The following is a 27,947-nucleotide window of genomic DNA, read 5'->3' as shown; positions in this document are numbered from 1 at the left end:
CACTCTTGCAATATACCATGTTAAAGTGTTGCAATTTACCATGCAATTAGCAGATGTAGTGATGAAAATGTTAGGATATAATTTTTTTTTAAAAATCTGTAAGAAGTTTTCCTCAACCTATTTAAAAATTTGCCAAATGTTCATTGAAGGAAACTCTGTTCATAATGTTAATTCTATTTGTCTACTAGAGATACATTATCATCAAAATGGGGCTAAAAACGAGTTCAAGTCTTTATAGACATATCTTCAAAAGTCATTTTTGAAATTTCTGGTGATATTTGTTAGTCATATCATATAGAAACTGGTGATACATTCTCAGATCACTTCCTTGAGATTCAAGCCTTTTAATTTGTGCTGGTGCTTCTTGTTGATGTGCTGAAGGCATGTCAATTATACTCTTTGGATAATGATAGAACTAACAACTATATTCCAAAATCATTTTCCTTTGCAGTTTTCGTATAAATCATAAGTTGAAAATTAGATCAGATTATATAACTTAATTTGTTAAGTCAAAAAAAGTGTCAAGGTACGAATCCAAGATAGTGTTAGCATCTAAGAAAAGTAACCTAAAATCTTTAGGGACCTAACGCTAAAAAAATATAAGCATATTTTAATGACTTTAGTTTGGGCAACTGTTCTCTTTGCTTCTTAAGTGACTCCAACTTCTGTAGATGCTTTTTATTGTTCTAAAATACTGCTAAATATTCTCTAGATTGGGAAAGGGAAAGAACACACATCTCCTATAATACTTTCTACCACAGATCCATCAACAAATCCATCAACTCAGGCATTCAAAATATTATTTAAAATTCAGTTTTTTGCTCATTATCATGACATTGATATTTTAGGTAATACCAAGACGATTTTATACATATATGTCAAAACCTCCTAGCACAAATCCATCAACCAATTCAACAATCCAAGTAGTTTGAATATTAATTCAACACCATAGTTATATTCATGTCTATATTTATTACTATATCGTCGGTTCATTGTCATTATTGATCTATATGTTAGGTGATACCAATATCATTTTATCCATATTTCCCAACCTATATGCATGGGAGCCATGCACCAATGCTACATGCTTGGTTACCACCCTTCTTACCCCGTCCTGATGCCAACCCATATCCATGGACTTATTAGGTGATGAGTTCGTTCTTTAAGTAGCGTGTGTATTTTTCAAAATGCTTCTATTGATTTAAATATGGATTTTTATTGCTATATTATGCATGAAAATATTCTATCGGAATTTCACTCATTAGTTAGCTCTTTGTTGACTTTAAATTTTGCAAACTCAAACCATGTGAAAGAAATTTAGGAGCCCACACCTGACTCCAGGGAGGATGAAAACCCATCTATGCCCTCTGAATCCAGAGATGATGATGAGTATGGGACACAAAATACAGTGCATACTGAGGGGGTCGATACCATTGCGGAGCCAAAGTTGGGGATGGTGTTTAAATCTGAAAAAGAATTAGTTTCTTATTATAAAAGATATAGGAAACAATGCGGTTTTGGGATAATAACACAAAGGAGTAACATGTTTGAGGATGAGAGGCTCATATATGTCACGCTGGGTTGTGCTTGTGGTGGAAGGCACAGAACTGGACGTCAAATGTCGCGAGGCCATGTCCGACATCAAAGACAGACTGCAAGGCAAAGATAAATGCTACATTCATTGAAGGGGTGTTGAAAGTGTTGACTTTTCACAATTCCCACAATCACGACCTAAGTCTACAAGAGTCAAGGTTCTTTCGTTGCAATAGAGAAGTGAGCGAGTCTGTTAAGAGAGTGTTAGATACAAATTATCAAGCTGACATCAGAATAAACAAGAGTTTCACCTCTTATGCAAGAAGCAGGTGGGTTTGAGAACTTGTCATTCAATGAAAAAGACTATCGTAATTACATTGACAAGACACGCCACCTTTGACTTGGGAAAGGTGGTGCTGGAGCCCTCCGTGACTATTTTGCTAGGATGCAATACAAGAATGATGGATTCTTTTAACTAATGGATATAGATTATGACGAGAGGTTGATGAATGTTTTTTGGGCGGATGCACAAAGTAGGGAAGCCTACAAATATTTTGGTGATGTCATCATATTCGATACCACATATTTGACAGATAGATATGGAATGACATTTGCACCGTTTGTTAGTGTAAACTACTATAGCCAGTCAATTCTTTTAGGGGCAAGATTGATTTCTAGTGAGGATATAGAAACGTTTACATGGTTGTTTCAGACTTAGTTGAATTGTATAGATGGTGAAGCTCTGAAGGCTATTTTCACAGATCAAGATAGAGCTATGAAAAATGTGATTGCGCTCTTCTTTCCAAATAGCCAACACAGATTTTGCTTATGGCACATATTGAAAAAAGTACTTGAGAACCTCGGTTCACATGATGCATGCAAAACTGGGTTGAAAAGTCAGTTGCTAAATTGTGTATATGACTCTCAAACAATAGAGGAGTTTGAGAAATGTTGGGAAGTGTTAATTACAGCGTATAACTTGCAGAAGAATGCTTGGTTGTAGAGTTTATACATTGAGCATACGTACTGGGCACCATTATTCATGAAAGAAATTTTCTAGTCTAGAATGAGTACAACCCAATGAAGCGAGAGCATGAATGCTTTCTTTGAAAGGTATGTTCATGCTAGGACAAACTTAAAAAAGTTTGTCGATCAATTCGATAATGCATTGATGAAGAAGATTGAGAATGAAAATGGGGCAGACTTCCACTCATTCAACGTCACAATTCCTGTCTCTCCACTTGAAAAGATATTTCAGGACATATACACTAACTCTAAATTGTTGAGGATTTCATCAAGGAGGTGGCCTAGTTGGTGTACTTTAATGAGGTTGAATGTGAGGTGAAGTGTCCATGCGCCTTGTTCAAGATGAGAAGGATGTTGTGTAGACGTGTATTAGTCATTATGAGAGTTAAAAAAGTTAATTCGGTGCTAGAAAAGTACATATTAAATCGATAGAGGAAAGACAAAAAAATGATATACACTCTTATACAAAGTAGTTATGATAGTTGATGTGAGGCTAATAGTGAGCAGATATTCACGTATCATCAAGATATGCTACGACGTTGCCATAAATGTAGCTTCATGTGATGAGCATGTTGAGGATATGATAGCTAAGTTATATGCAATGAACGACGTACCACACCAACAAGCCGCCCCATCAAACTTGTTTTGCTGGGAGTTCGAACAAAGTACTGAGTCCCTTGAAGTGAGAAGCAAAGGCAGACCGCCATCTTTCAGGAAAAAAAATCAATAATTGAGAGAGTCAAATCCACGACGAAGAAGGCTGCTCAGAAAGAAAAACGTAAACAGGTAAACTTAGTGCTTTGTTCTAAATATTTGAGTTTCATATTGTGTAATTGTTTGTTAGACGTAATCTGATTTTTTATTGATTTGTAGCTACATGGAAGAGATAGCGAAGTTGTTAACACATGCAGTAATTTATTGGGCAAACAGTTGTTGAGATTCAAGAAAGTGTTCCCGTTTAGGTTACATACCTCTTACTGCCTTTAAATTATATTGTGTTATTAATGCTAGGACAAATTATATGATTTTGACTTTTTGCTCTATGGGTTACTTTGATCTAATATTTTTTATGTATTGTTAGCTACCCCAAAATATTACTGAAGTGTTGGACTTTAGTGGAACCCAATTTGCCTTTGTGGTGATTGAGAATCAATAAAGTGTAGTTAATCTTGTTTAATTTCATCACTCTCTCTGAAGTGATTGATTTTGTTACATGTGGATTTATTTTTAACTGTTATATTTTGTTCACATATGCAACTTGGGGTGGATGGAACCCAGCCGGATAGCTTGCCTGGGACACAATCGTGGCTATAAGTCAATATAGTTAGGGAAAATCCAGTTGATAAGTAGAAGTAGAGAACCCAGTGACTACCATCTTTTAATTCTCTGTTTAATGTCTACCTTACACTTTGTTGATCTCATTATATTTAATATGTTTAGCATGAAAACTATGGCTCATTCTGACGAAAACTACAAACAACAGTAGTACTATTTTGAATGGAACATGAAGTTTCCAAATTTCTTTCTAGAGCTTTCTCTATTTTGAGCAAGTACCAGTACTACTTCTACTGGAAAGAATAATAAGCTATATTTTGAGCCTTCAGCACTAGATTTTTAAGCATTAAGTACCAGTACTACTTCTGCATGTTCCATTCATTTTTATATATTTTTTATTTTTTGCCTTTTATTCCTTAATGTTAGATTTTCATGATGAATCGAGGTGGGTCAAAACAAGTAATAACGTACAATAATCACGCACGTATTATATATAGAGAGAGGGAAAAGGACACAACCGAATGATAATCTTTATCTATCCCCATCGGCATGGTGATGATATGAAGTAGTACGCTTCTTAACAAAAATTGAATTAAGTACCACAAAAATGGAAGGAGAGGAGCTAGCCATGCATGCATCCTACGAGTTATGGTTGAAAGGTTATCTTTACATATATATGATAGGGGTGAAAACCGAATCATTCGGTGTAGTTTTTTAACAAAACTGAAATCGGCCGGTGAAGAGAGAGAAAATGGTTGACATCGGTCTCGGTATCACTCCGGTCGATTCGTCTGAGTCTTCGGTGGCGACAGAGATGGCCCTGTGTGCGATGACGCCATGGTGGGAGACAGAGAATGCCGCACTACGTACGATGACGCCACGATGAGAGAGAGAAAGAGATGAGAGGTGCAATTTGAGAGAGAGATAGAGAGATGGCGACGGAGGTGGCCCTACCCTGCGTGCGCTGTGAGAAAGAAATGAGGAAGAAGAAGGAGAAATGAAGAAGAATAAGGATGCGTGAGGGGTGTTTAAACCCTAGAGTGAAATGACGCCGTTTCATTTATATTTTTTTCAAACACTAAGTTCCAAAACAACACCGTTTCACTTACTTAATTGAAGCAGCGTCGTTTCATATATGTATAATTTTAAAAAAAATATTTAAACTATCGATCGATTCAGTGGTCCGATCCAGGCTCAGACCGGGATCGAACTGCTGGACATTGATTTTGGCCAAATTCAACTGCTGGCTAACCAGTTCTATACTCGTTTTGGCCGGCTTCGAGCTCTGACGATCGGTATGAGTCGGTCCCTGCCGGTTTTACGATTTTTTGCACAACCCTAATATATGATATAAAAAGGAAGTACAATACTGATCTTGATCTAACGTGAGCAGATGGATTAATGGAGAAATGGCCAAATGCTCATGTAAAAATAATTCATGAACACTTAAAAGATCAAACAATTAAAAGTCTTCTGGAGGCAAATCATTAACTCCATGGGAATAATAAAAGCATTCAGCAAATCAAAATATTAGGGGTGAAAACCAATCATATCGGACCGAAACCGAACCGATATAGTTTTCAAGGGACGATACTGATCGAATTCGATCGATGAAGGGTGGTAAAATCAGCTGGTGTAGTTTTGGCCAGTTGTCGTTAGTTCATCGACGTTCCTATCAGTGCTCCTATTAATACAAATTTCTCAACCAACAATCGAATTCAAACAATTTCAGGCAACCAAAACATCCCCCAACGCCAGAAACGCTAGAAACAATACATCCCATGAGAGAGAGAGACGAAAGGGAGATGATGAGACTTGAGAGGGAGTTAAGAGATCTGAGACTAGAGTCGACTAAGAGGGAGATGCGCAATTTGTGAGGGAGACAAGAAATCTGAAAGGGAGATGAGAGATCTGAGAGCCTGAGAGGGAGAGAGAGAGAGAAAGAGAGCTGGGGGAGATGAGAAGTTGAGAAGTACCATAGCCTCTCTGTTGCGGCGCAAGGAACTGAAGAAGAGAATCGTGAAGATGAAGAGGGAAAGGGGTTATGGTTGAAGCCCTAACCCAAAATGGCTTTGTTTAGTGTATTTAACCAAACAACGTCATTTCTATACTTTTTCTTTTGCAAAATGGAAACTTAAAACGACGTCGTTTCACTTAAATAAGTAAAACGTTGTTGTTTTTATGCATATAAATATATAAAAAAAATTATATATAATCGGCCAATTTGCCAGTTTGAACCAGGAACCGAACCCGCCGATCACGGTTTTAGCTAAAATCTACCACCGACCGAACAGTACCTTGCCGGTTTCAACCGGCTTCGTGCTCAAGCGGCCAGTCTGAGTCGATGCCAGTCGATTTTCTCAATTCCTGTACAGCCCTACAAAATACACATGACTACGTCCATTAGAACAAAGTGAGTAATAGATTGGTTGGGGTTACATAGTTTCCATTTTGTGGGTATTCTCTGTGATCGTATCAAGTACAATGAAATTAATATAGAAATCACCCAATAGATATGAAGAAGTATGCGTTCATGCCAGATGTCTGCTTGTTGCCTTTGAATATTGACTTGGTCGTTGTGAACTCCCAACTCCCTCTATACAATCTCTTCCTCTCTTTTTCGAAACTTTCCTTCTTCCTTAACAACTCAATTTCTATCTTCACAAATTCTTTTTCTCTTTCCTCACTGCTGTCTGCCCATTTGAAATAGTTGTAGTGTGGTAGCCCCTGATTATAAATAAACAAACGATAGGTATGTAAAATATCAAAATTTTGTACAAACCTAAATGCACGTCAAAGTAATGAAAATTGTTTCTACTTTTGTATTGTACTTTGGACACTCAAAGAATGATCGCCCTAGATTTCTTGGCTTATTCGATGTTCTAATTGAAGTGGTCTTTTCGTGAGTGCACATTGACTTGTTCCTCGAAGTATGGTTAACAAGAGAAGATGAAGAAACTGACGATGACATCCTATCACAAGGAATTACATCCTGTCACAGGTGCACATTACATGTCTTTACTTTTTACACCAAAAGACAATTTTTAGCACAATTATTTCAAATGCAAACAATGTCAACATACGCTAGACCTTCTCTTCAACAAGCATGTTCCCAATCTACAGTCCATAAACAATGTCAACAAATCAACCAAAAAATACCAAAAATCTCTGCCAACCAAATGCACACATTAGGCAACTGAGTATATAATTTTTTTAATAAGAGATATATGTTTGTTCAGCCACATCAGCATATTACCCTAAAATTTTTTTATCATTTAAATCTTTAAACAACAAAAAATTGTAGCCTACAAATTTGCAGTAGTCCATTATTTTCTAATTAATTTTACTTATCCAAAAAAGACCCTTCCATTCTATGTCCAATTCAAAAATAGATCATCCGTTCTATATACAATCCATGAAAACAATATGTTATTCTCTCAATGCATGGCCTTTTAGTTTCTTAACCAATGGATTCATAAAATTTATTTGGGAAGCCTATAAATTATTACATTTGATTGCCAAAGTTCTTTTGGCACACCATATCAAAAGTTCTTGGTACATTTCTCTACTCAAACAAAATATGTAAGCTTTCCCATCACTAACATAGAAATAAAAAACAGAGTGAGGGAAAAAGGAGATCAAGATGCTCAACTAAATGTTGAAAATCAATAAGTCACTTAGACACAAATAATAATTTTTGTTTAATAAATTTAGCAGGCACATTCTAATCTGACCCAAGAAAAATAGGTACATTCTAATTAATGCAAAAAACATTGCAGCATCATCTACTAAACCAATGGACACATTTTAGGATTAAGATAAGTTCAAACCAAAGATAAGAGCTCAATTTTTGCACCTTTGGAGCTTTACTAGTTCATATTCTAAATTGTTTTTAAGGTTATGCTTGATGCAGCTAACATTTTAACTATGATTAGACAAATGAAATTGATAAACAATCTTTAATTTTTTCCAGTAAATAAGAAACATAAACCTCGTACCAAGACAGTAGAGCTTCTTAATTTGCTATTCATCTCATGACTAGGAATTAAAAACCTAAGTTTTACATACCAGATCAAAAACCTAAATTCGAAACCTAACTTTTGAAAACAATAAAATCAAAATATATCCACAACACAAACTTAATCAACCTAAATTTATTGAAAATCAGAGAGAGAGAGAGAGAGAGAGAGAGAGAGAGAGAGAGAGAGAGAGAGAGAGAGAGAGAGAGAGAGAGAGAGAGAGAGAGAGAGAGAGAGGTGATTGAGAACAAATAAAGGTTAGCCTCCACAAAAATCATGGAGAAGAGGGATTTGCAGGAGGTTAGAATTAGGGTTCAGAATAAAAAATATGGGTTAAACGAAAGAAGAAAAGGACGACGACTTAAGGTTAGGGTTCAAACGAAAAATAGGGAGCGGGATGGATTTAGGTGGAGGAGAGAATGAAAATCAACGGGGAGAAGATAAGAGAATGGAGGAGAGAGAGAGAGAGAGAGAGAGAGAGAACGAACACGGAGAAGAGAAGAGAAAGAAGACTCAGTCAACTGAAACGCATTGTTTCAACTCACCACCCCCAAAACGAACCGTTTCATTAAAACCCATTTGTTCTATCAAATCCCACTCCCATTTCATTTAAATCCCCTTCCCGCCCAAAACTCAGTCAACTAAAGTAAAATAAAACGAAACGTTTAATTTGACATCCAGGTGCATGGTTGGTGCACGATTCATCCCCCAAATCGATTGCATTTAGCTTTTTCCTTTTGGCATTACCAACCATGTGACTGTAACATAACTCTTTGCCATGAATGCCACAACTACCCAAGTAATAACAAGAAAATCCTCCTCTGTGTCCAAGAGCAAGGTTCTTCACAAATCTTCACAGATGCTGCCATGTTGAAATTAAAAAAAAAAAAAAAAAAAAAACCATTCAAACCATTCAAACCCAATTGCTGCCAATGAGAAACATGTTAATCTTCACAGATCTTCAACTTTCTCCAAAATCTAAATTTAAATCAAAACGACATCATTCAAACAAAATTGACCCAAAAGAAAATTCTTAAATCTTAAATCGGGTAGACAAAAATCTTAAATCAGGCCATGCTACATGAAATGAAAAGAAAAAAAAATGGAATTTCGTAAAAAGTAAACATGAAGCAAGCCGTTCACGTCATGAACACCCTTACAATCTCGGTTTTACTTGAATCAGGCGACAGAAAGGAGGAACAAAAAAATAGAGCGAGCTTACATTTTAGGCTTTGAGGCGATCTAGAGTAACATAACACACTCCCGTTTTGCTTTGACGCGAACTGTCGCTTTGCTCGAACTGGAATAGCATAGATGAGATCCTTGTTCTCTTTCTTTGTGTTTTCCCATTCTAGTTTTTTTTTTTTTTTAAGATGATGAGGTACTCCGCCACGTCAGCAGAGTACGTGGTGCCTTCGCAAGGGTGCCTGTCATTAGCAAAATTGGTCAAAGAAATATGCTTATAAATAGATATTTTCTTCTTCGCTATCTTTACTACTTGGAGAGGCCAATGCAGCAAGTTCACTTGCACAGTCCATGCAAGTTAAGGATCATTGATAAATTCTCACTATTTGTACTTAGGTCTGTGCATATGACCTAGCAATTCGAGTGGCACGAGTCCAACCCAACCCGAACTGGCATATGTTGGGTTGTTAAATGATCGGTTGACCAACCCTGATAAGTCACCAGTTTAGATTTCAAGTGTTAAACTGACCAAAGTATAAATTTGTTCTTACCTTCAAACTTCAGTTCTCTTAAACCCTAGCCTTGAAGACTCTAAGTATCACGGATGAGAACCCTAGCCTTCCAAGTCCCGTCACTCACTGTCGCCTCTCACCTGCTTTCCTTCCTACATGTTGCCAAGGTCACCAACTACTTCTCAATCTGCCTCTCAATCTACATCTTGTCTACATCCCAAGAAAAGCAATAAGGATATAACCGGTCCGGTTCGATCTAGCTTTGTATATTTTTTAGAATCGAATAGGTATACACTGGTTTTGAAAATTTAAGAACCGATACCAAACTGATTCACTATCTAAACCGGAACTTTGATTTTTCTAGTTTCAATCCGGTCCCATTTTTTTCAATTTTAAGAATTATTTATGTTAGTAATAATATGATATTTACATATACTTAACTATTATTTTATTTATATTATAGTATAAGTACATTATTTATAATAATTAATACATATTAGTACAATATGGAATTTAACGATAGTCTAATTAAGTTCTAGACTTTTTATATGAGTATATATGATCAAATGTGTAAAAATATATTTACAAAAAGAATATATATATATATTATAATTTATTATGCAAAAAATGTATTTATCCTTGATCTAAGTTTATATTCATAACTTAATATTAATGTTTATGTTTAAGATTAAAATTTTATGTTATATTAATTTTTTATTATAAGATTAAAATTTATATATTATATCAAATGTTATATTAAAAATTATAAGATTATTTTTTTGTTATATCACATGTTATATTAATTATATGTTATAAGATTAATAGACTTGAATAATAAGATTAAAATTTCATATTATATTAATTAGCAATTTAGTATATAATATGTAATCTAATATAAAAAAATTATAAATATATATTCGAGTCTGGTTCGATTTAAACTAGTTTTCAAAATATGAAAATTGGTATTGCACTGATTTAGGACCGGTTTCGATTCTTAAGAACTAGTACTGCATAGGGGTGCTATCCGCCCCCTACGGGGCGGGGCCACCTCTTCCCCGTACCCCACCCCGCATGCGGCAGGGGGTGGGGTTTTCACCCCCATCCTTGGGATGCGGGGGCGGGTTCACAATCCGCCCCGCCTCTATCTACTTAAAAAAAATACTACATTTTACTTGGTTTAAAATTCATTTCTAAGTGCAAAAGTAATTAAAAATACATTTTTAGACTCAAACTATGTAATTTTTAAATTTGCTAGTATATATTTACTACTGCACCGGACTACATACAAACCAAACGGTCCAGTCCAGTCTGGTTCAACCGGAGAAGGCTTACCAAGCGGCAAGCATCAAGTCTAACCACAAAAATGTTGGGTGTTTCGATTGACAGTGTGGTAAGCTATTTCCTCCGAATTTGTCGCAGTCCTGCATGGATTCTTCCTATTTGTTTCAGTCTTGATTCTCCCTTGTTGAGTAGTGGTTTTATGTTTCGCGTCCCACGGAGCTGTGATTTAATAGAAAAAAAAAAAAAAAAAAAAGTAAAAGATATGGACTTGCTATTCATCACATTTTTATTGTTTTTCCCGTATTACATCTGCAACAAACGGCTCATATTTTTGTCAGGTTCTGTATTTTTTTGTAATCCATGTGACCCAAGAATCTGTTTGGCCTGTTGCAGCTGAATGTGACCCAAGAATCTGCACAGATTATTTGAAAAAGGAATGAATGCAATACATAATGCAAACATTATTCTTTCAAAAGTGGTAGCAGTCGATCAAAACAAGGAATAAGCAACCCAACTTGTATCTTGTTGTCTGGCATCCATATAGGCATTGCTGTAATATCGTTGAAGAGTTCTACAGAATTCTTGAGACTGCGTTGCTGCTTTCCACTGACCCCTTCTCTCGGAGAATATCTATGGCATCAAAGACGTTGAAGAAGTTAACAAATGAAGCAGGGTAGTAAAGATCTAGATGGTTAGTTAGGCAACGTAGTGGGAGAGGGGAAGAAGCTTCATCTTCTATTCAGCAATGTAAGTCATATGCTCGGCCTAACACCCATAGGAGTTGTCAATGGGTCGATCAACAACCAGGCACCTAATTAGCAACCATATCAAATAACACTAACTTACAAGGAGCATAACTATCAGTGTTATGTGTGTGCTCTAACATCCTCACTTCCCTACAGCTAATGCTTTTGGGACTTAAGGGCTCGTTTGGATAGTGAGATGAGATGAGATGGTTTTAGATGAATTGAATAAAATATTATTAGAATATTATTATTGTTTTGGGATTTGAAAAAATTGAATCGTTTATTATATTTTTCTGTGAAAATTTGAGAAAGTTGTAATGATGAGAAGAGATGAGATGAGGTGAGAAGATTTCTGTATCCAAACGAGCCTACTTGCCATCATGGTATCATAGTCTAGTCATTCTTTGGTTTTGAAGTCTCGAGCCTTCCTTCCCTTCCCGTAACTTCTTCTATTTTACACATGCAACACCACATTCAGTTTAAATCTTGATAGTCTAGTTATAATAGCCTACTGCCTTATGTTTTGAAGTGTTGTTATTCATTGAGGGTTTACTTCCTTTAAATTTGTTCCTCTCACTTATTTTTGTAAGGGTGCTTTTTGTAATGCAAATTGGACTGAGGAAGGGCTCTTGATCATTTGCTCAAGCTTGTGCTGTAGGATTTACCAAGGAGACCGGAAGTCTAGTTGATATTTGGGAAACCGTTGCAGGCAGTGATCTTGTGCTGACTGATCATCTGATGCAGCACAGGAGAGACAGCACAGCATAGCATTTTCATTTGGCATCATAATAGCACGGCATTTATGGGTCGCAGTGTTTGAAAAGTGCAGAATCCATTTTGGTATTTGATTCATAGCTAGGAATTAAACAAGTAGTGCTTGTTCAGTATCATGCAAGTTTTCCGATGTGTTTTCCTTAGGTGCATCGTGCATGGCTATTTTATATAGTTCAAGGCCACTTGTTTTTGAGCAAATTTATGTTTATTTTATTGCAATTGAGCTGATTTGTTTTATTAAAGCAAAGAGCACTGATTGCTTAATAATGTTATAAATTGTATCCATTTTTATTGGATGCTTAAGGAACCCAAAAAATAAATAAAAAACGGATCTCAACCGGAGCCAACCCTAACGAGTCAGGTTGTCATGTTTAGAGTGAGTTGTTTTATCTGTATTGCATTTTAATCATATTAGCACTCATCTTCTTAAGGTGATAAGAAGAGATTTATTATTGACATTCATATAATCTCTCTTTCTGTCAATAGATAGCCCAGAAGATACCTACTCGGCCAACTCCCCAACTTGGCTGAGTGGACATTGTCTATTTCAGTTTTTCGTTTTTGATATTACAAACTGAATTTAAGTGGACCCTTTATCTTGATTTAGTTTTAATGTATCCATTGACAATTTGAGAGGGGAAAAAAAAGATTAATACAAAGTGAAAAATGAAGCTCTTCGTATATAAGCACTTCACTTGTGTGCTTGATTTTTTCCAAAATCGAAAGGGTGACCATTGATCAAAAAGAAAGAAAAAAAAAATTGAAGAGAAATGTTATATCTTAAAAATAAAAATAAAAAAAATTCTTATAAACTGATATAGCTTAATATAGCACATCAGATAACTAAATTCCTTTTTATTGTAAAATAGATATGATATATCAGATCAGAACACAAATCTTATAAAAATAATCTAAAAAATTAATATAATTTAATATGATACTTCAGATTATAAAATTCATTCTACTGGAAAATAGACTTGATATATCACGTCAAATTATAAATTTATTTTTATAAAACTCATTTGTGATCTTGCATTTCTCATTATAGAGAGGGTGACCCAAAGTCCAGGTGAACAAACGAGTCAAACTTGCTTCCCCGAACCAATAGAAATTGTGTGGGAATTGTGTGGGCACAACGCTATGTGAGTTGATGAAGATTTTATTTCTAGTTATAAACAGCACTGAATGGATAACGTACATAAATTGAATTTTGAGAGATTTTTTTTGGGTTCGTGAAACCCATTAAAGAGAATCTACCAACTCGTATTGTAAAAAATGACAAATCAACAGACAGACGAAATCATACGAGAATTTGCAACTTTGGGGAGTTTTCAGCGGGATTTATTCTATACTGGGTAGACTTGGTTGCATATGGCTTTGAGTTGAAATGACATTGACTAGATAGAGTATGAAGATGCTCCTCATATCCTGGAAATGGAGCCTCCGAACACTTATAAACCGAAATACGAATTAACTAAGCCTCCAAACACACTCAATATACACTCCATTAACAGGAAATGCAGTGTAGGGAAGGTCTACAGAATAGTGCAAAATATAGAACAAAACTGATCACGTTTCTATCATCTGGACGCACAGCTGCTATGTCACATCCTTAAATTCTCAACAAACAAAAGCTACTTTAAGGTAGTCCATTTCAAAATATCTACCAGAAAGGAAGCAGTCATGGCACATCAACAGAGCTTACTTGCAACGTATCCACATCATGTTTATGCTAGCAGTTTAATCGGAAGCTTTTCGCCTCAACAGGCTTTGTAAGTTAAGTTCACTTATCTTCGCAGCAAGTATGAAGTCATTTTCAGTAAGTCCACCTGCGCAAATGCAAAACATGTCAAAAAAAGAACAAGAAAAATATAACCCCCGTGTACAGAAAAGTAAACATGTGCAAAAAAGAAAAAGAAAGAATATTGAACGTCTGGAACTAGAGAAAGAATCACTTTCAAGTTTCAATGCCTCGTTCTCGCGATATCTAGCAGGCTCTATCACTGATGGTCAGGATATCGTGATTTCAGTATTGAGGGGGTCAACTTTATGTAGGTACAAAAATGCCCTGAACTGAAGTAAAGTAATAATCCATATACAAAGACGAGGAAGAAGAATCCATTTTCAAAAATTGATGTCCAACGCAGGTCATTGACACCAGGACCAAAACCTCAACTAAACATTTTTTACAGTGAAGATAAGTTGAAGTTAGCTGCTTCTAAGTCTGGTTAGAAAGAATCTTATTATAGTTAAACATGGATACATTAGTGGTTATCTCTTACCAACTGCATGTGTCCATATTTCGATTGTTACATTGTTCCATCCAACAAGATGAAGATCTGGATGGTGACCTGTATTCAACATATATTACGGATCATTAACAGCATAAATGCTAGCTTCCAGGTAATCCAATGGATAGCATTATACATATTCAAAATCTTGTTAACCAAATGTAAGATACCCTCTGCTTCTGCAACCACAGCTACGCGTGTAAATAATTCCAATCCTTTGGTAAAACTCTTCACTCTCCATGACCGATTCAGCTTCAGCATGCCACTTTCATTGACCAAATTCCATCCGGCTACCTAAACAATGCAGCGCAATAATAAGTGTGACTTTATATCATTACGGTAAAAGGCAACATGTATTTAAATGCAAACCTGTCGAATTAGCTCATTTGCTGCTTCCTCGGTCATGGGTCGCAGGTCCTCTGAGGCGCATGGCACACACTTCTTAGTTGACAAATCTAACATGGCAGACAAAAGTTTCAGACTACAACCCATTTCCAGTTATTCATTTCTATCAAGTAGTACAGAATCCAGCTTGGAAAATGGATTGCATTGAGGGCCAATGATGGCAAGAAACTAGACAAGATGCAATTTCCAAGTCCACAAATAGGAGAGCAAATGGGAAATGCTGAAGAATAATTCAATAAAAAGACAAAAAATTGATCAGTAAATAAGAATTTCATTGATGATAGAAAATAGGCAAAACCCAATTACGTGGGACATATACAAGAGCAGCACCTACACATAGTCTAGGGACATATACAAGACAAATATTAACAAGAAAAAACAAAAAACAAAAATAAACAAGTAGTATGCCTCTATGTTTGGGCAAGATTGAAAAACAAAAAGTAAAACTGATCGATTTAGAAGCTACAAAACTAAGTTGGCATGTATTGCCCTATAGCATCCAATGACCATGTATCCCATTAGGCCAAGAGGACAGCACATGCAGTAGGCAATAGAGGCAACTTCTATCTGAAGCAGATCTATGCTTTATCAACATAACAAGTTTTCATAACTTCCCTTAGCTTCATTCAACTTTCAATAGGCTATTAAGAAAAGATAAATGGTTACTCTCACATCAATATTGATGCCAAAGGAGTCCTGAGGAGGTCTTCAATCTGAGTAGATGACAATTGCACGGGGCAGAATCCAATGTCAATAATGAGGCAAATGAGTTTGAATAATAAGAGCCATTGATGGGAAACGTGGGGATTAAAATAACTCCAAACTATTATCCAAGCCACTGAGATGGCTTTAGGGTTAACCAGTCCTAGCATAAGTGCCAATGTTCTCTTAACTCAAGTACATCGTCTCACATTTCGTGTTTTGCATATTATTTGTTGTATAATTAATGTAAATCCAAAACAAATACTTCACTTCTAAAACTTATTATTTGAAAGTGAAAGCTGCAAGCCATACCACCTGTCAAGTCAGATTCAACGTTATCTATGAGATCCAATCACAATGTATGATTTTCAACCACCGTTTCCCCAGTAAACATGGGATATATATATATATATAGAGAGAGAGAGAGAGAGGTATTGTTGGAAGTTAGAGATTTAGGCTATGTTTGGACAGTGAGGTGATCTCAGATGATCTGTGAATAGTAGTGAAAAAGTCGTGAAAAAGTAATAATAAAATATTGAATAGTAGTGAAAAGTAGGTGAAAAATAATGATAAAATATTGAATAGTAGAGTGATCTCACCCTCTACCCAAACGTAGCCTAGTTTCAATCCCTCATTCTCTTGTTTGAGAAGTGTGAATCAAAAGTAACAGTGAATTCATTTATCTTTTCAAATGAAAACATGCAACCATAAAATATGTGTCAAGTAATTTTCATGATTATCTAGCCTATTCAGAAGTAACTGGGGAGAGGACATTGCCTCAAATTGGGTTCAGCACGGCCAACCTGCCAAAACATATCTTGACACTTACAATATTAGTTAACGCTTAAACCCCTAGGGTTGGCTCAAGTGGTAAAGACCTTGGGCTTGGGGGTATGCTCCTCCCAGGTATAAGGTTCAAATCCCCTTAGGCGCAAACAATGTCTAGGGGTCATCAGACTGGGGGATTTTTCCCTTGAATTACCCAAGGTGCACTTGCGGAAAACTCCTTGCAGAAGGCCTGTGCACCCCCGGGATTAGTCGGGACGTTGTTTCCAAACACACGGCAATCAAAAAATAAATAAAATATTAACTAACACCAACACTTACATAGTCTTAACAAAGCTGAAATCTAAAACAAAAAGTGATAGAAAAAAAACTGTATCTTCTCAAAGTTATCATGTACTGCATATAAATAAATAAAAAATATTTCCTGGCTACAAAAGAAAATTGTTGGGGTATAAAGTTTTACATCATAAGTAACGCTTTGCTAAAATTTTCTGATCTTTCTAATGTTCAATAAAAACATAGAGAGATAAGATAGAGGAGAAACTATTTATCTCACAGGTATTGATCATGGAAGAAAAGTATATAAATCTATTCTTATTGTCAGTCCTCTGATTCGCAGAAATGGTGATTCCAGAAAAGTTCTCTCTCCAAACATTCAGAGAATATTTGCATGAAGCTCCAAGCAGATAGGAATTCTATGAATAGACATATATAGAATATTGAGCTCAAAATGGAGTTCCTTGGATTCAATGGAGGAGCTGAAAGTTTTTTTCTTTAACACATTGTGTTCTTGGGTGGGGGCCATTGTTTGTAACGGACTAAATGTCCATGACTTTCTACTTTCAGTTGTAAACTCTAGCTAGGTACTTCTCATGTATGCTCCCTGTGTACTTGGGCTTTGCCTATTATTATGAATAAAATTTCTTGTTTACCAATAAAAAAAAAAAAAGAAAAAAAAGAAATGGAGTTCCCTGGATTATGACAAAGAACTGGGACCTTGTACTGCATATAAATTTTGAGCGATGTTGGTATAAAAATTGGCATCGTGAGTGGAATCACATTTGATAGTTGAAGTAGAAGATAGTTGAATTGTCTCCACACACCTTGGCCGGTGCAAAAAGTTCTAAATCCACAAAGTGAATTCCTATTTGATGAAACTCCCACATGGTCCTTAAGTATCTCCGTTACTCGTATACTGGAACTGTAACTACGTACAAATTTCACATTGACAAAATAAAATTAAAAAGCAGGAACAAAAGAAACATTTTGCAAAACTGAAAAAGTTGTGATCTTTATGGAGCATATGGTGAAGAGTACAAGACCATATTGGAGTAAAATATTAGAAATAATCAGAAAAACTTCGACATTTTCACAAACATCATCTTAAAATTTCATGTAGAGTCAATGCGATTTATTGTTAACTGAGCTCTACATTTATACCAACAGAAACATGACCAGATGACTTTTTACTCTTTAACATGCGAGTCCAAGGGGCTATTTTTGGAAATTTGAAAGCCAAATTAACTTTTCGACAAGATGAAAAGTTCCAAAACTCCTGTTTTTCTTCACATGCACCAATCTGCCGAATTAAGACATGTTTTAGATGGCCTACTCATTCTTCATTTTTAACAGCATAAAACTTACTTAAAAAAACCATGAAAAATAGTACTTATTTTGACCTTAACAGTGATTCACAACCATGAAATAAAATCCATAAAAATGTAAAGCCAGGCATAAGCACAAACACCTAACAATCCAGAAGCATTGCTCAAACTCATTAACCCCTTCTTTTACAATAATAATAATCATATATAAAAAACAAACAAACAAACACATACAAATTCCAGAGTTGCACAGTCTAAACACTAAAATCCAATAAATACGTTCTTCTTAAAATGAAATTCTCATTGCTCGCCAAACAAAAAAGGACGGGTTCATGAAATATAGCACAATTAGAACCCTAATGAATCGAATAAAAAAAACAAGGGTTACGCAGAGATATACCGCTCATGATTAACAAGTAGATCTCCAAACAAGGACGCTGATGACACCTGCAAGCATCAAAAGCAAAAGCTTTATTTAGAGCATGCTCTTTAAAGAAGTGGGCATCAAGATTCAAGCCTTCACGAAGAGGGACATGGAGTTCCATACCTTAGGCGTATAGAGAGAAAGAAAGGGGATCCTTAGCATCCGAATCATCACGATTGACAACGTTGATTCTTTCCACTGCTGCTTAAGGTGTTTTTGGATGTTACTTTAGATAAAAAGGTGAAAAATAAATAAAATATTATTTTTTAATAATATTATTATTTTAAAATTTTAAAAAATTAAATTATTTATTATATTTTATATTAAAATTTAAAAAAATTATAATAATTAAATAAAATAAATTGAGAAGAGTTTGAAACTTGCCGCGCTGTCGTCTTTGTAGGATAAATAGAAGAAAGAAAAAAAAAAAATAGAAAAACGTGTAGGTCTTCAAGATGAAAAATTATTTACACCAGCAGCTGTAGCTGTAGCTGCAGCACGCCGTGTTGAACGAAGAAAAAAAAAAAAAACAAACATGCGGAAAGTACGGTTGATGTATAGCCATGCTCATTCAAGATTTTCACGATATCAATGTATTATTAGCAGGCATTTGGGTATCAAGAGTACCTCAAGTACTCTTATTATTATTCTTTATTTTATTATTACTTTTCATCTATTTTATTTAATATTCATTAATTTTTATCTACTATTCATTATTCTGTTATTACTTTTTCATTACTATTCATAAACATTTTCATAAATACTTGAGAAGTGTTGAGAATGTTTGTGAATATTAGTGAAAAAGTAATGAAAAAATAATAATAAAATATTGAATAGTAATAAAAAGTAAGTAAAAAGTAATGAATAGTAAAAAAATAGGTGAAAAGTAATAATAAAGTAAAGAATAGTAGTGAGAGTATTTGAGATACTCTCATTTGCCAAACACTAATTTCTTATAAATATATCTAAACTATCTTAGGTGAACCTTATAAAATTCACTCCATCATTTCAACTCATTACCATTTATAAAAAGCTCAATTCAGCTCAACATCTTAGACGAAATATTATCCAAAATCGTGTACATTTTCTTTCACTTAATTTACGTTTCCATTTATCCAAATAATAAAATAAAAAACATTTTTTTATTCACAAAAATAAATTTATAAATTTATACGATTGATGTGATATATTTTATTATAAAATAGATTTAACATCTAATATAAAACTATGTCAATTTATAAATTTATTTTTATAAAAAAAATTTTTATAACTATAACACTTCTCAACAATAAATAATTGGGTATGTCACACAAACACTAAAGCATATTTCCTGCCCATATCAGCCTAAATCAAATTTGAGACTCTTCGTTTCATCCCTTTCCAATATTTCATTATGGTCTCGTCTTTTTGTTTTTATTTTTGTTTTTGTTTTTGTTTTTGTTTTCTTAGTAAGCATGATAACATTTTTTAAAAAATCTTATGAGTTTTTAAAGAGCTCGTCAGTTCAAACTTTTATCAATCTCTCAAGTTAACAAGGTTTTTTATTTAATAATTTTTTTCTTATTTATTTATAAATTTGTTACATGTTCTTTGAATATGCGATAATTATGGAGTGATTTAGATTCATAAATAAGTTGTGATATATTGATATGATTTGTAAATAGTAAAATAAAAGTTGAATTATTTATTATATTTTGTGTATAAATTTATGAAAATTATTTTGAGATTTAAAAAAGTTGAATTGTTTATTATATTTTGTGTAAAAATTTAAAAAGATTGTAATTATGAGATGAGATAAATTGAAGTGAATTTTGAATGCAAATAAGGCCTATATATGTTAGAGGAACACATTGACAATTTTTTAAATTAAACCTTTAAAAAATATGTACTTGCATGCTCAACGAATACTTATTTTATCTTGATTATAATTTTTTAAAAAAATAATAATAATCATAGACAACGTAGAAGAATCATTAAAAAATTAATAAATATAAAATGGAAAAAAAAGGAATTCCTAATAATTTATTAAAGAATTATTTGAATATAAAACGTTTAACTCATCTAATTTAATTATTATAAATATGAATTATAAAAAATAATTTAAAATTTTTAAAATTTTTAAATAAAAAATATTTTAATAATATTAAAAATATTGCCTAATACTAATATTCTATTTTTCTCATTAATAATGATAGGATTACTATTTTATTATTATTTATTTACTACGTTTTTTGTATTTATTTTTTTTTAATTTTTAATTTTATTTAATGATTAAAAAAGTGAGTATTAATAAAATTATATATTTTTTTAATTTTTTTAATAATTAAGAATGGTAAAAAAATATTTAAATAAAATGATAAAAAAATAAAAAATGTTGAAATATACTTAGATAGTAGATGATTGCTAACCTTTTCTCATTACAATTGGCACTTGTTCAACATTTCTATATTCATCTCTTTCCTTCGTGTCTGAACAACCGGACACGGGCTCAAAAGTCCAGACTTTCCCTGAGAAATTTCGCCAAGCGACATGGTAAGTTTCTGTTCCTGCTTTCTCTAAGCTTGTAATATGTCTCAAATCCTCAATTGATCCGAATTATGCGTGTTTGGAGCATTTTAGGGTTTGACTCAGACCTAGATCTGTTACTTTGAACTGCATCTAGGAATTTCATTGTTCGGATTAGTCTTATGTGTCTGTTAACGTAGATCCGATATGTGTGGATAGAAGGCATCCGATCTCCCATATTTTCTAACAGTTGGTCTCATAAATATGTTTCTTAGAGTTTGATCCCCCTCCCCTCCCACCAAATAAATAAATAATATTGTTATTAATAGCAGAAAGTACACACTAGATTGTAAATGTGTGGCAAAAGGGACCGTGTGTTTATTGTGCTCCAGATCTACCGGACATGATTTCTCTTTCCTTCTTTATCGAGTTTATCTTATTGATCGAAAATTTCACCAATTTTAAGATTTTTTTTTAAATGGGTAAATTATAAAAGAAACTAAGAATTCATGATCCCAAAGAAGTCTACCGTTCCTCAAATTATAATTACAGAATATTGTTTTTAGGACTCTCACTTTGTATACTTCCTGTGTACTTGGGCATTGCCTAGTTCATTCTATTCAATAAAGATCTTTATTTACTTATAAAAAAAAATTACAGAATATTGTTTTTATAGTTACAGTCTAGCATTCCTCAAATTGTAATTATAGAACCTTTTTTTATTGGTACCGGGTGTTTGGAACAAAGTCCCAACTAATCCAATGAATTTGTTTTTGTAAACTTCTTTCTTTTGTTTCTTTAATATGTTTCTTTAATGTGTAATCTGTTAATCATGGCCATTGCTAGGAAATAGGCATGTTATAGCACCTATGTTAGTATACTTTACATCAGGAGCCTCTGTTGGGAGCTCATGAACTTCTAACTAAGTTACCACAACTCATCAAATAGTAAAAAAAATAACAATTTAGGATTTTGAGGTATAAACTTCCACTAAAAGATATCAGTTTTCGTGATCTAAAAATGTGATTCTATTATCTTCGTTTATTTGTTTTATCCAAAAGCAATAGAAGGTATCCACCAAGCCTCTTGTGGCATTTAAAGCTCTGGGAAGGAAGAGGCTAAATTCGATCAAAGCCTAATATGATACTATCGCATTCTACTTTGGCTCGTGTTATACTGTGGCTGGTTAGACATCTTGTTCTCCATGTTTAGCAGTGCTGCTGATTCAAATGTTTTATCTTTACACATGACTGCAGGGAGCTCAAGATTGTCTGCTGACTTTCATACTTTCTTGATAGGTTATTAGTCAAATAATCTATTTTAGTCCATCATTTTAGAGATGTTGTGGTGGATGCTCTTGGCAGGGTTAGAATACAGTCAAGATGATACTGTGAAGAATCAAGTTAATGGTAATCTAATTACCATTTTTATTTTTATTTTGTAGGAGTCATGCCCTTCAATAAAAAACATCCTACTCTTGGATTCTGAAGGGAAGCGTGTCGCTGCCAAGTATTACTCAGATGACTGGTCAACAAATAGTGCAAAGGAAGCATTTGAGAAAGCTGTATATACTAAGACTCTAAAGACAAATGCACGGACAGAAGGTACCTGTTTCCATTTTGTCTAGTTGTGAAGTGCTTCATTTTTATCACTGGGCAACTTTGCAAACTTGTCTCTCCCATTATAGACATGCAAGCCTTGGCTCTATGTAAAACACTGCTGATTTTGACATTGGAAGATAAATTACTCTAATTTTGAAATAATCATCCTCTTATGAGAATTTTATGTAAGTTAACTGCGTTGAATTTGGTTTGTGAGTGACAACCTTTCTGTTTTGATCACCTGAATATGAATCTTAATCCTTTTTTGTATTTATTGGTGGATGCAAGCAATTATTTACATTTACAGTGCTTAGTTTTTATTCTCATTGTTTACATGTTAACATCTTGCTACTTTATTTACAGCTGAAATAGGAATGTTTGAGAATAACATTGTTGTTTACAAGTTTGCTCAAGACCTTCACTTTTTTGTCACTGGGGGTGAAGACGAAAACGAGCTCATCTTAGCCACTGTTCTCCAGGGATTTTTTGATGCAGTTGGCATTCTTCTTAGGTTAAATGCTGTTATTGTTGGCCCTTATTTTGTAATTCAATTGAGGTTATTATTGTTTATATACTCTCTTATCTACTTTTGTTTGTTTTTGTACTAGAGGTAATGTGGAAAAGAAGGAGGCACTAGAAAACTTGGATCTCATTCTATTATGTATGGATGAAATTATTGATGGCGGGTAAGCAATTGGCTTTTTTGTTTATATTTTTCCACTTTCTTTTGCTTTGCAAACTTCTATTTGTTAAGTTTCTTGGCTTTATTTTTATTGATCTTGGCATCTAAAACTGAAAGTCTTGATTTTAATTATTTTTTTATCAGTAAACAAGAATTTTATTGAAAACTTAGAGCCTATAAATCCTTGCTTGTAAAAATTTATTTGGTGAAATTAGTTTTAGAAGATTTTTTTTTTGTGGAATTTAGTAGTTGTATGTTATTGTTAGGCGCAGCATGCATGCTAGTCCATGAAAACCATATTTGGAAATTGCTGTGCCAAAATCATTTGCTTCAGTATTCCATTTTGGCAGTGTCTGGTTAGTTGGGGAGGAATGACGATTGACCATGGCTAGTTGTAAGGGTGTGCCATCTGGTAGCTTGGTGTGATGCTGTCATATTGTTAAAGATACTTTTTGTGGTTTGCAATTAGTATCTTCAATTAATTTTTTTTGGACAATCCAAAATCTCTATAATTTTTTTAACTGCTAATCAAAACGGTAATAGTTCTTAGGTGAGTTCCTAATTTCGATATTCACACATTCATCGAAAGAAACTATGTGCGGTATTTTGCTGGTCATTTGTTCAAAAGTGATGGCAAGTTTTGTGAATTTTGTTGAAGTTTGGCGTCGACTCCTCGACCCTCCTAAATCCTCCCAGTACCACAATATTTTAGAATTATAAGTGGCCTTTTGACACCTCATCAGTAACCTAATTTTGTGGGAAGTGGGCTAGTTGTTTCTTAGTTGTTAGGTGTCCCCAACTCTTGTTGGCCATATGCTCAAGAAGTGAGGGTCTCAGTTCAACTCTTATTGATTGAGGATTATCGACCTTGCAATGTTGAGCTGCACGACTGGTGCTTGATGGCTGGCTTTTATATAGACATTAATTCATAATGCTTTGACAAATTATTGGCCTTTAAACCCCTAGGGGTGGGCTCGAGTGGTAAAGGCCTTGGTCTTAGTGGTATGCTCCCTTCAGGTTTAAGATTCGAATCCTCTTGGGTGCAAACAATTGTCAGGGGCCATCAGATTGGGGGATTTTTCGCTTAAATTACCCGAAGTGCATTTGCGGGAAACGTCAAGGGCCTATGCACCCTGGATTAGTCGGGACGCTGTTCCCGAACATCCGGTGCCAATAAAAAAACACTTATTGGCCTTTAAGTTTGTTTAGTTAATTACTTTCTCAACTTTGACGGGCTTTCAGGGAGACTTGGGTGGTTTTTTGCTTTCCCTTTGTAGTCCAATATGAAATTCACACGTACTGATATATGCACAAGTTCGGGTGGAACACCACTAGTATCTGTATTTATTCTGTTAAATTCCATTTTAAGAACTTATTTGACACAGATGGGAACGGATGGGAAACAAGGTTGAACATTTGTGGTCCCTTTTTCAAGTAGTGAATCCGTCCCATTAAGTCAATACCCAATCATAGTAAAAAATGCGTAAACAGTCTGAACATTTGGATAATATGGTCCCTTTTTCAAGTAGTGAATCCGTCCCCATTAAGTCAATACCCAATCATAGTAAAAAATGCGTAAACAGTCTGAACATTTGGATAATATGTCGTCATTTTATTCCTTACTGTAAATGTTTTTTTTTTTCTCTTTCACTAGCTATTGTGTTCCCCACTCAGCCTGCAATGTAGTCATGTATTCCCATCCAGATTTAACTTATTTGTATTGGCTGCAGTATTATTCTTGAGACAGATGCAAATATTATAGCGGGGAAGGTTGCAAGTAACAGTCTGGATTCTGGTGCCTCTTTGTCTGAGCAGGTATCAAAACCCTGTTCTTCTCAACCCCCTCCCCCTATTCCCTTTCATCTAAAAAAATAAACACATTCTGGTTAAACCAGAGTAGCATATTCAAGTTGTAACCTTCCTTTACTTTTTATTTTTCTTCTATTGCAGACAATAAGTCAAGCATTAGCCACCGCCCGCGAACATCTAACAAGATCCCTCCTTACATGATGATTATGTGGGACAAGCGCAGAGGAGCGGCGAGGGAACATATTTTTGTGTACTGCTTGGCTCCAATATTTTCGGTGTACTCAAATTTACTTTAATCCTGCAAGGCTGCATGCATGTTGGTAGCTTCCTTAATTTGAATCAATTTGTTTTCTATTCTGTTTTTTTGGTTAACTTGATTAATTTGTACTTTGGAGGCAGTAAGATGAACCCCTGCACACATACATAACAAGTATTTGGATTTTCATGATGGAATCAAACTCCCCTGCTGGCTACTGCCCAATGCTTTCAATTGGGGGGCCTCGTACGAAGGGCATGTTTGAGCAATGAAATGAGATAGGGAATTTTTGAATAGTAATGAAATAGTTTGTGAATAGTAATGAAATAGTTTGAGTTAAAGTGTTTTATTAGGTTTTGTGAAAAGAGAGAAAAAGTTGAATAAAAATATTATAAAGTGAAAAATTGTTTGAATATTCTTTTTGTTTTGAAATCTGAAAAAAGTTATATTTTTTTTTTTTGTCTGGAAGTTTAGGAAAATTGTAATGATTAGATGAAAAAGTTGAATATTTAAAATTGAAATATATTTTGTGTTTTAAAATTGAAAAATTTTGAGATGAGATTAGGTGTTCTCAACTCATCTCAATTTTGAAACATGGTCCATTAGAGAGATTGGAAATTGTTAAGAAAGAACAATATTTTGTTTTTTGGCTAAAAGTTAATATATTGAAGATAAATCCTTATAAACAAATACTGTCCCAAATTCATCCTATGTCTCACCATTAGCCAATAGTTATTTAACTGCTTGGCAGATCAAAGTGATTTTATGAAGTTTCAGTCTATCGAAATTAATGTAGCAAAAGAGAGTGTCAAAGCAACTAATTGTAATATTTTTTTTATTTGGATGTAATAATTGGATGGATAATTTGGAATCACTACCATAAAGTGTCGTTGGAACTTTGTCATTGCCATGAAACCGATATACAAGAATTTGAATTTTCTGTAAATCACAAAATCCCCACTTTCAACCTTTTTAACCGCGTACAATTCACCAATCAACATACCTATGAGATGCTGTTTGGATATTGAGTTGAAATAAAATGAATTGAGATGAAAATTTAATAAAATATTATTTTTTAATATTAATATTATTTTTGGATTTAAAAAGGCTGAATTATTTATTATATTTTATGTATAAATTTAAAAAAATTGTAATGATTAGATGAGTTGAGATTACTCTTATATCCAAATCAAGTCTAAATGTGTATTTATTAGGAAAGGAAACTATTTTTTCCGCAATTTGGCCACCCAAACTCCAAGTAGCATATATATATTGTTATTCTATTTACAAGTTGGTATGAGAATACACCTTCTGTAAACACCTATCAGAAAATATATTATTTATTATTATTTATATGGTACGATTTGATTTACAAAAAAATTTAAATTTAAATTTTTTTGCAAATCAAATCCCATGACATTAAAATTTAAATTTTTTTGTAAATCAAATCCATGACATTAACAATATGAAATATGCACTGCTACACATTCTATTATGTTGATGTGACAGGCTTTGATTTGTGTGAAAACTTTAAGAGATTTAAACTTGCAAATAAGTTGTATCATATCAATAATATAGATGATGTATTATGACACCGGTTTGTGAATAGTAGGGGTGTAAAAAAAAAAGGTGAACCGGTTTGTGAATATTAGGAGCTGTTTGGTCTGGTTCGTAACCGTTTCTTAAAATTCAAAACTGGTTTAGTACCGATTTTCATATTTTGAAATCGAATTGAACCAAACTGGATCGGTATATATATACATATATATTTTTAAGTTTTTTTTATATTATATTATATATTAAATTGCTAATTAATATAATATAAAATTTTAATTTTATTATTCATGTATAACATTTTATATAACATAAAACTAATCTTAAAAGTTTTAATATAATATTTGATTTATGATATAACATAAATTAATCTTATATTTTTAATAAAACATTTGAATTTTGATATAAATGTAAATTTTAATTTTATAATTTTTTAGCCAAAAATTGTAATCTTATATTTCAATAACTTGCGAAAATTTTATTTGAATATAATTTTGTTTATCAGTAAAATCCGAAGACTGAAACCCGAAAATTGTAAGTTTCAATTTCGATTGTTAATCGGTCCAGTATCAATTTTTAAATTTTCAAAACCGGTATATATTGATTCAATTCTACAAAATGTCTCAGATTTTAAATTTTCAAAACTAGTAAATATTAGTTCAGTTTTACAAAATATTCAAAATTGGATCTAATCGGACATTTATACCCATAGTGAATAGCATAACCCTTTTCTAAAAAGATAATGATATATTTACTACTTCCTATTATTCGTCTACTATTCTTTTTTTTTTTAATTTTTTTTATTTAATGGTTAAATAAGTGATTATCAATAAAATTATATATATTTTTAATTTATTATTAATGATTAAAGATGTTAAAAAAATACTTAAAATAAAATAATAATAATAAAATGTAACTACGTTATAGAATAGTAAATGAGTAATACTACTCATCATCATAACTTTTATCATCCTTTC

The 27,947-nt window shown here is 33.5% G+C and overlaps 2 protein-coding genes and 1 long non-coding RNA gene across 3 annotated transcripts; 1 reads left to right on the top strand and 2 right to left on the bottom strand.

Moving 5' to 3' along the window:
* Positions 1-6,450: 6,450 nt before the first annotated feature.
* On the bottom strand, positions 6,451-6,750 carry LOC121267355. Its single transcript, XR_005940973.1, has 2 exons — positions 6,653-6,750; positions 6,451-6,561 (listed from the first exon to the last, which is right to left on the bottom strand). It is a non-coding gene; the product is annotated as an uncharacterized LOC121267355 (long non-coding RNA).
* A 7,077-nt stretch (positions 6,751-13,827) lies between these two features.
* Positions 13,828-18,966, bottom strand: LOC121267353 (pterin-4-alpha-carbinolamine dehydratase 2, mitochondrial). Its single transcript, XM_041171217.1, has 8 exons — positions 18,949-18,966; positions 18,687-18,780; positions 18,540-18,586; positions 17,639-17,742; positions 15,012-15,097; positions 14,813-14,936; positions 14,634-14,702; positions 13,828-14,180 (listed from the first exon to the last, which is right to left on the bottom strand). The coding sequence occupies exons 2-8, from the start codon at positions 18,732-18,734 to the stop codon at positions 14,092-14,094; spliced, it is 567 nt and encodes a 188-aa protein (XP_041027151.1). The 5' UTR covers positions 18,735-18,780; positions 18,949-18,966; the 3' UTR covers positions 13,828-14,091.
* A 2,006-nt stretch (positions 18,967-20,972) lies between these two features.
* On the top strand, positions 20,973-25,607 carry LOC121267354 (coatomer subunit zeta-2-like). Its single transcript, XM_041171219.1, has 6 exons — positions 20,973-21,095; positions 22,513-22,672; positions 23,033-23,180; positions 23,278-23,355; positions 25,082-25,166; positions 25,302-25,607. Exons 1-6 carry the CDS (start codon positions 21,093-21,095, stop codon positions 25,359-25,361), a joined length of 534 nt encoding a protein of 177 aa, XP_041027153.1. The 5' UTR covers positions 20,973-21,092; the 3' UTR covers positions 25,362-25,607.
* The last annotated feature ends 2,340 nt before the right edge of the window (positions 25,608-27,947 follow it).

Source organism: Juglans microcarpa x Juglans regia, chromosome 5S, assembly GCF_004785595.1.
Source record: "Juglans microcarpa x Juglans regia isolate MS1-56 chromosome 5S, Jm3101_v1.0, whole genome shotgun sequence".
In the NCBI taxonomy this organism is placed as follows: domain Eukaryota; kingdom Viridiplantae; phylum Streptophyta; class Magnoliopsida; order Fagales; family Juglandaceae; genus Juglans; species Juglans microcarpa x Juglans regia.
Note: the sequence above shows the minus strand (reverse complement) of the source record. Positions and strands in the feature narration are given on the sequence as shown.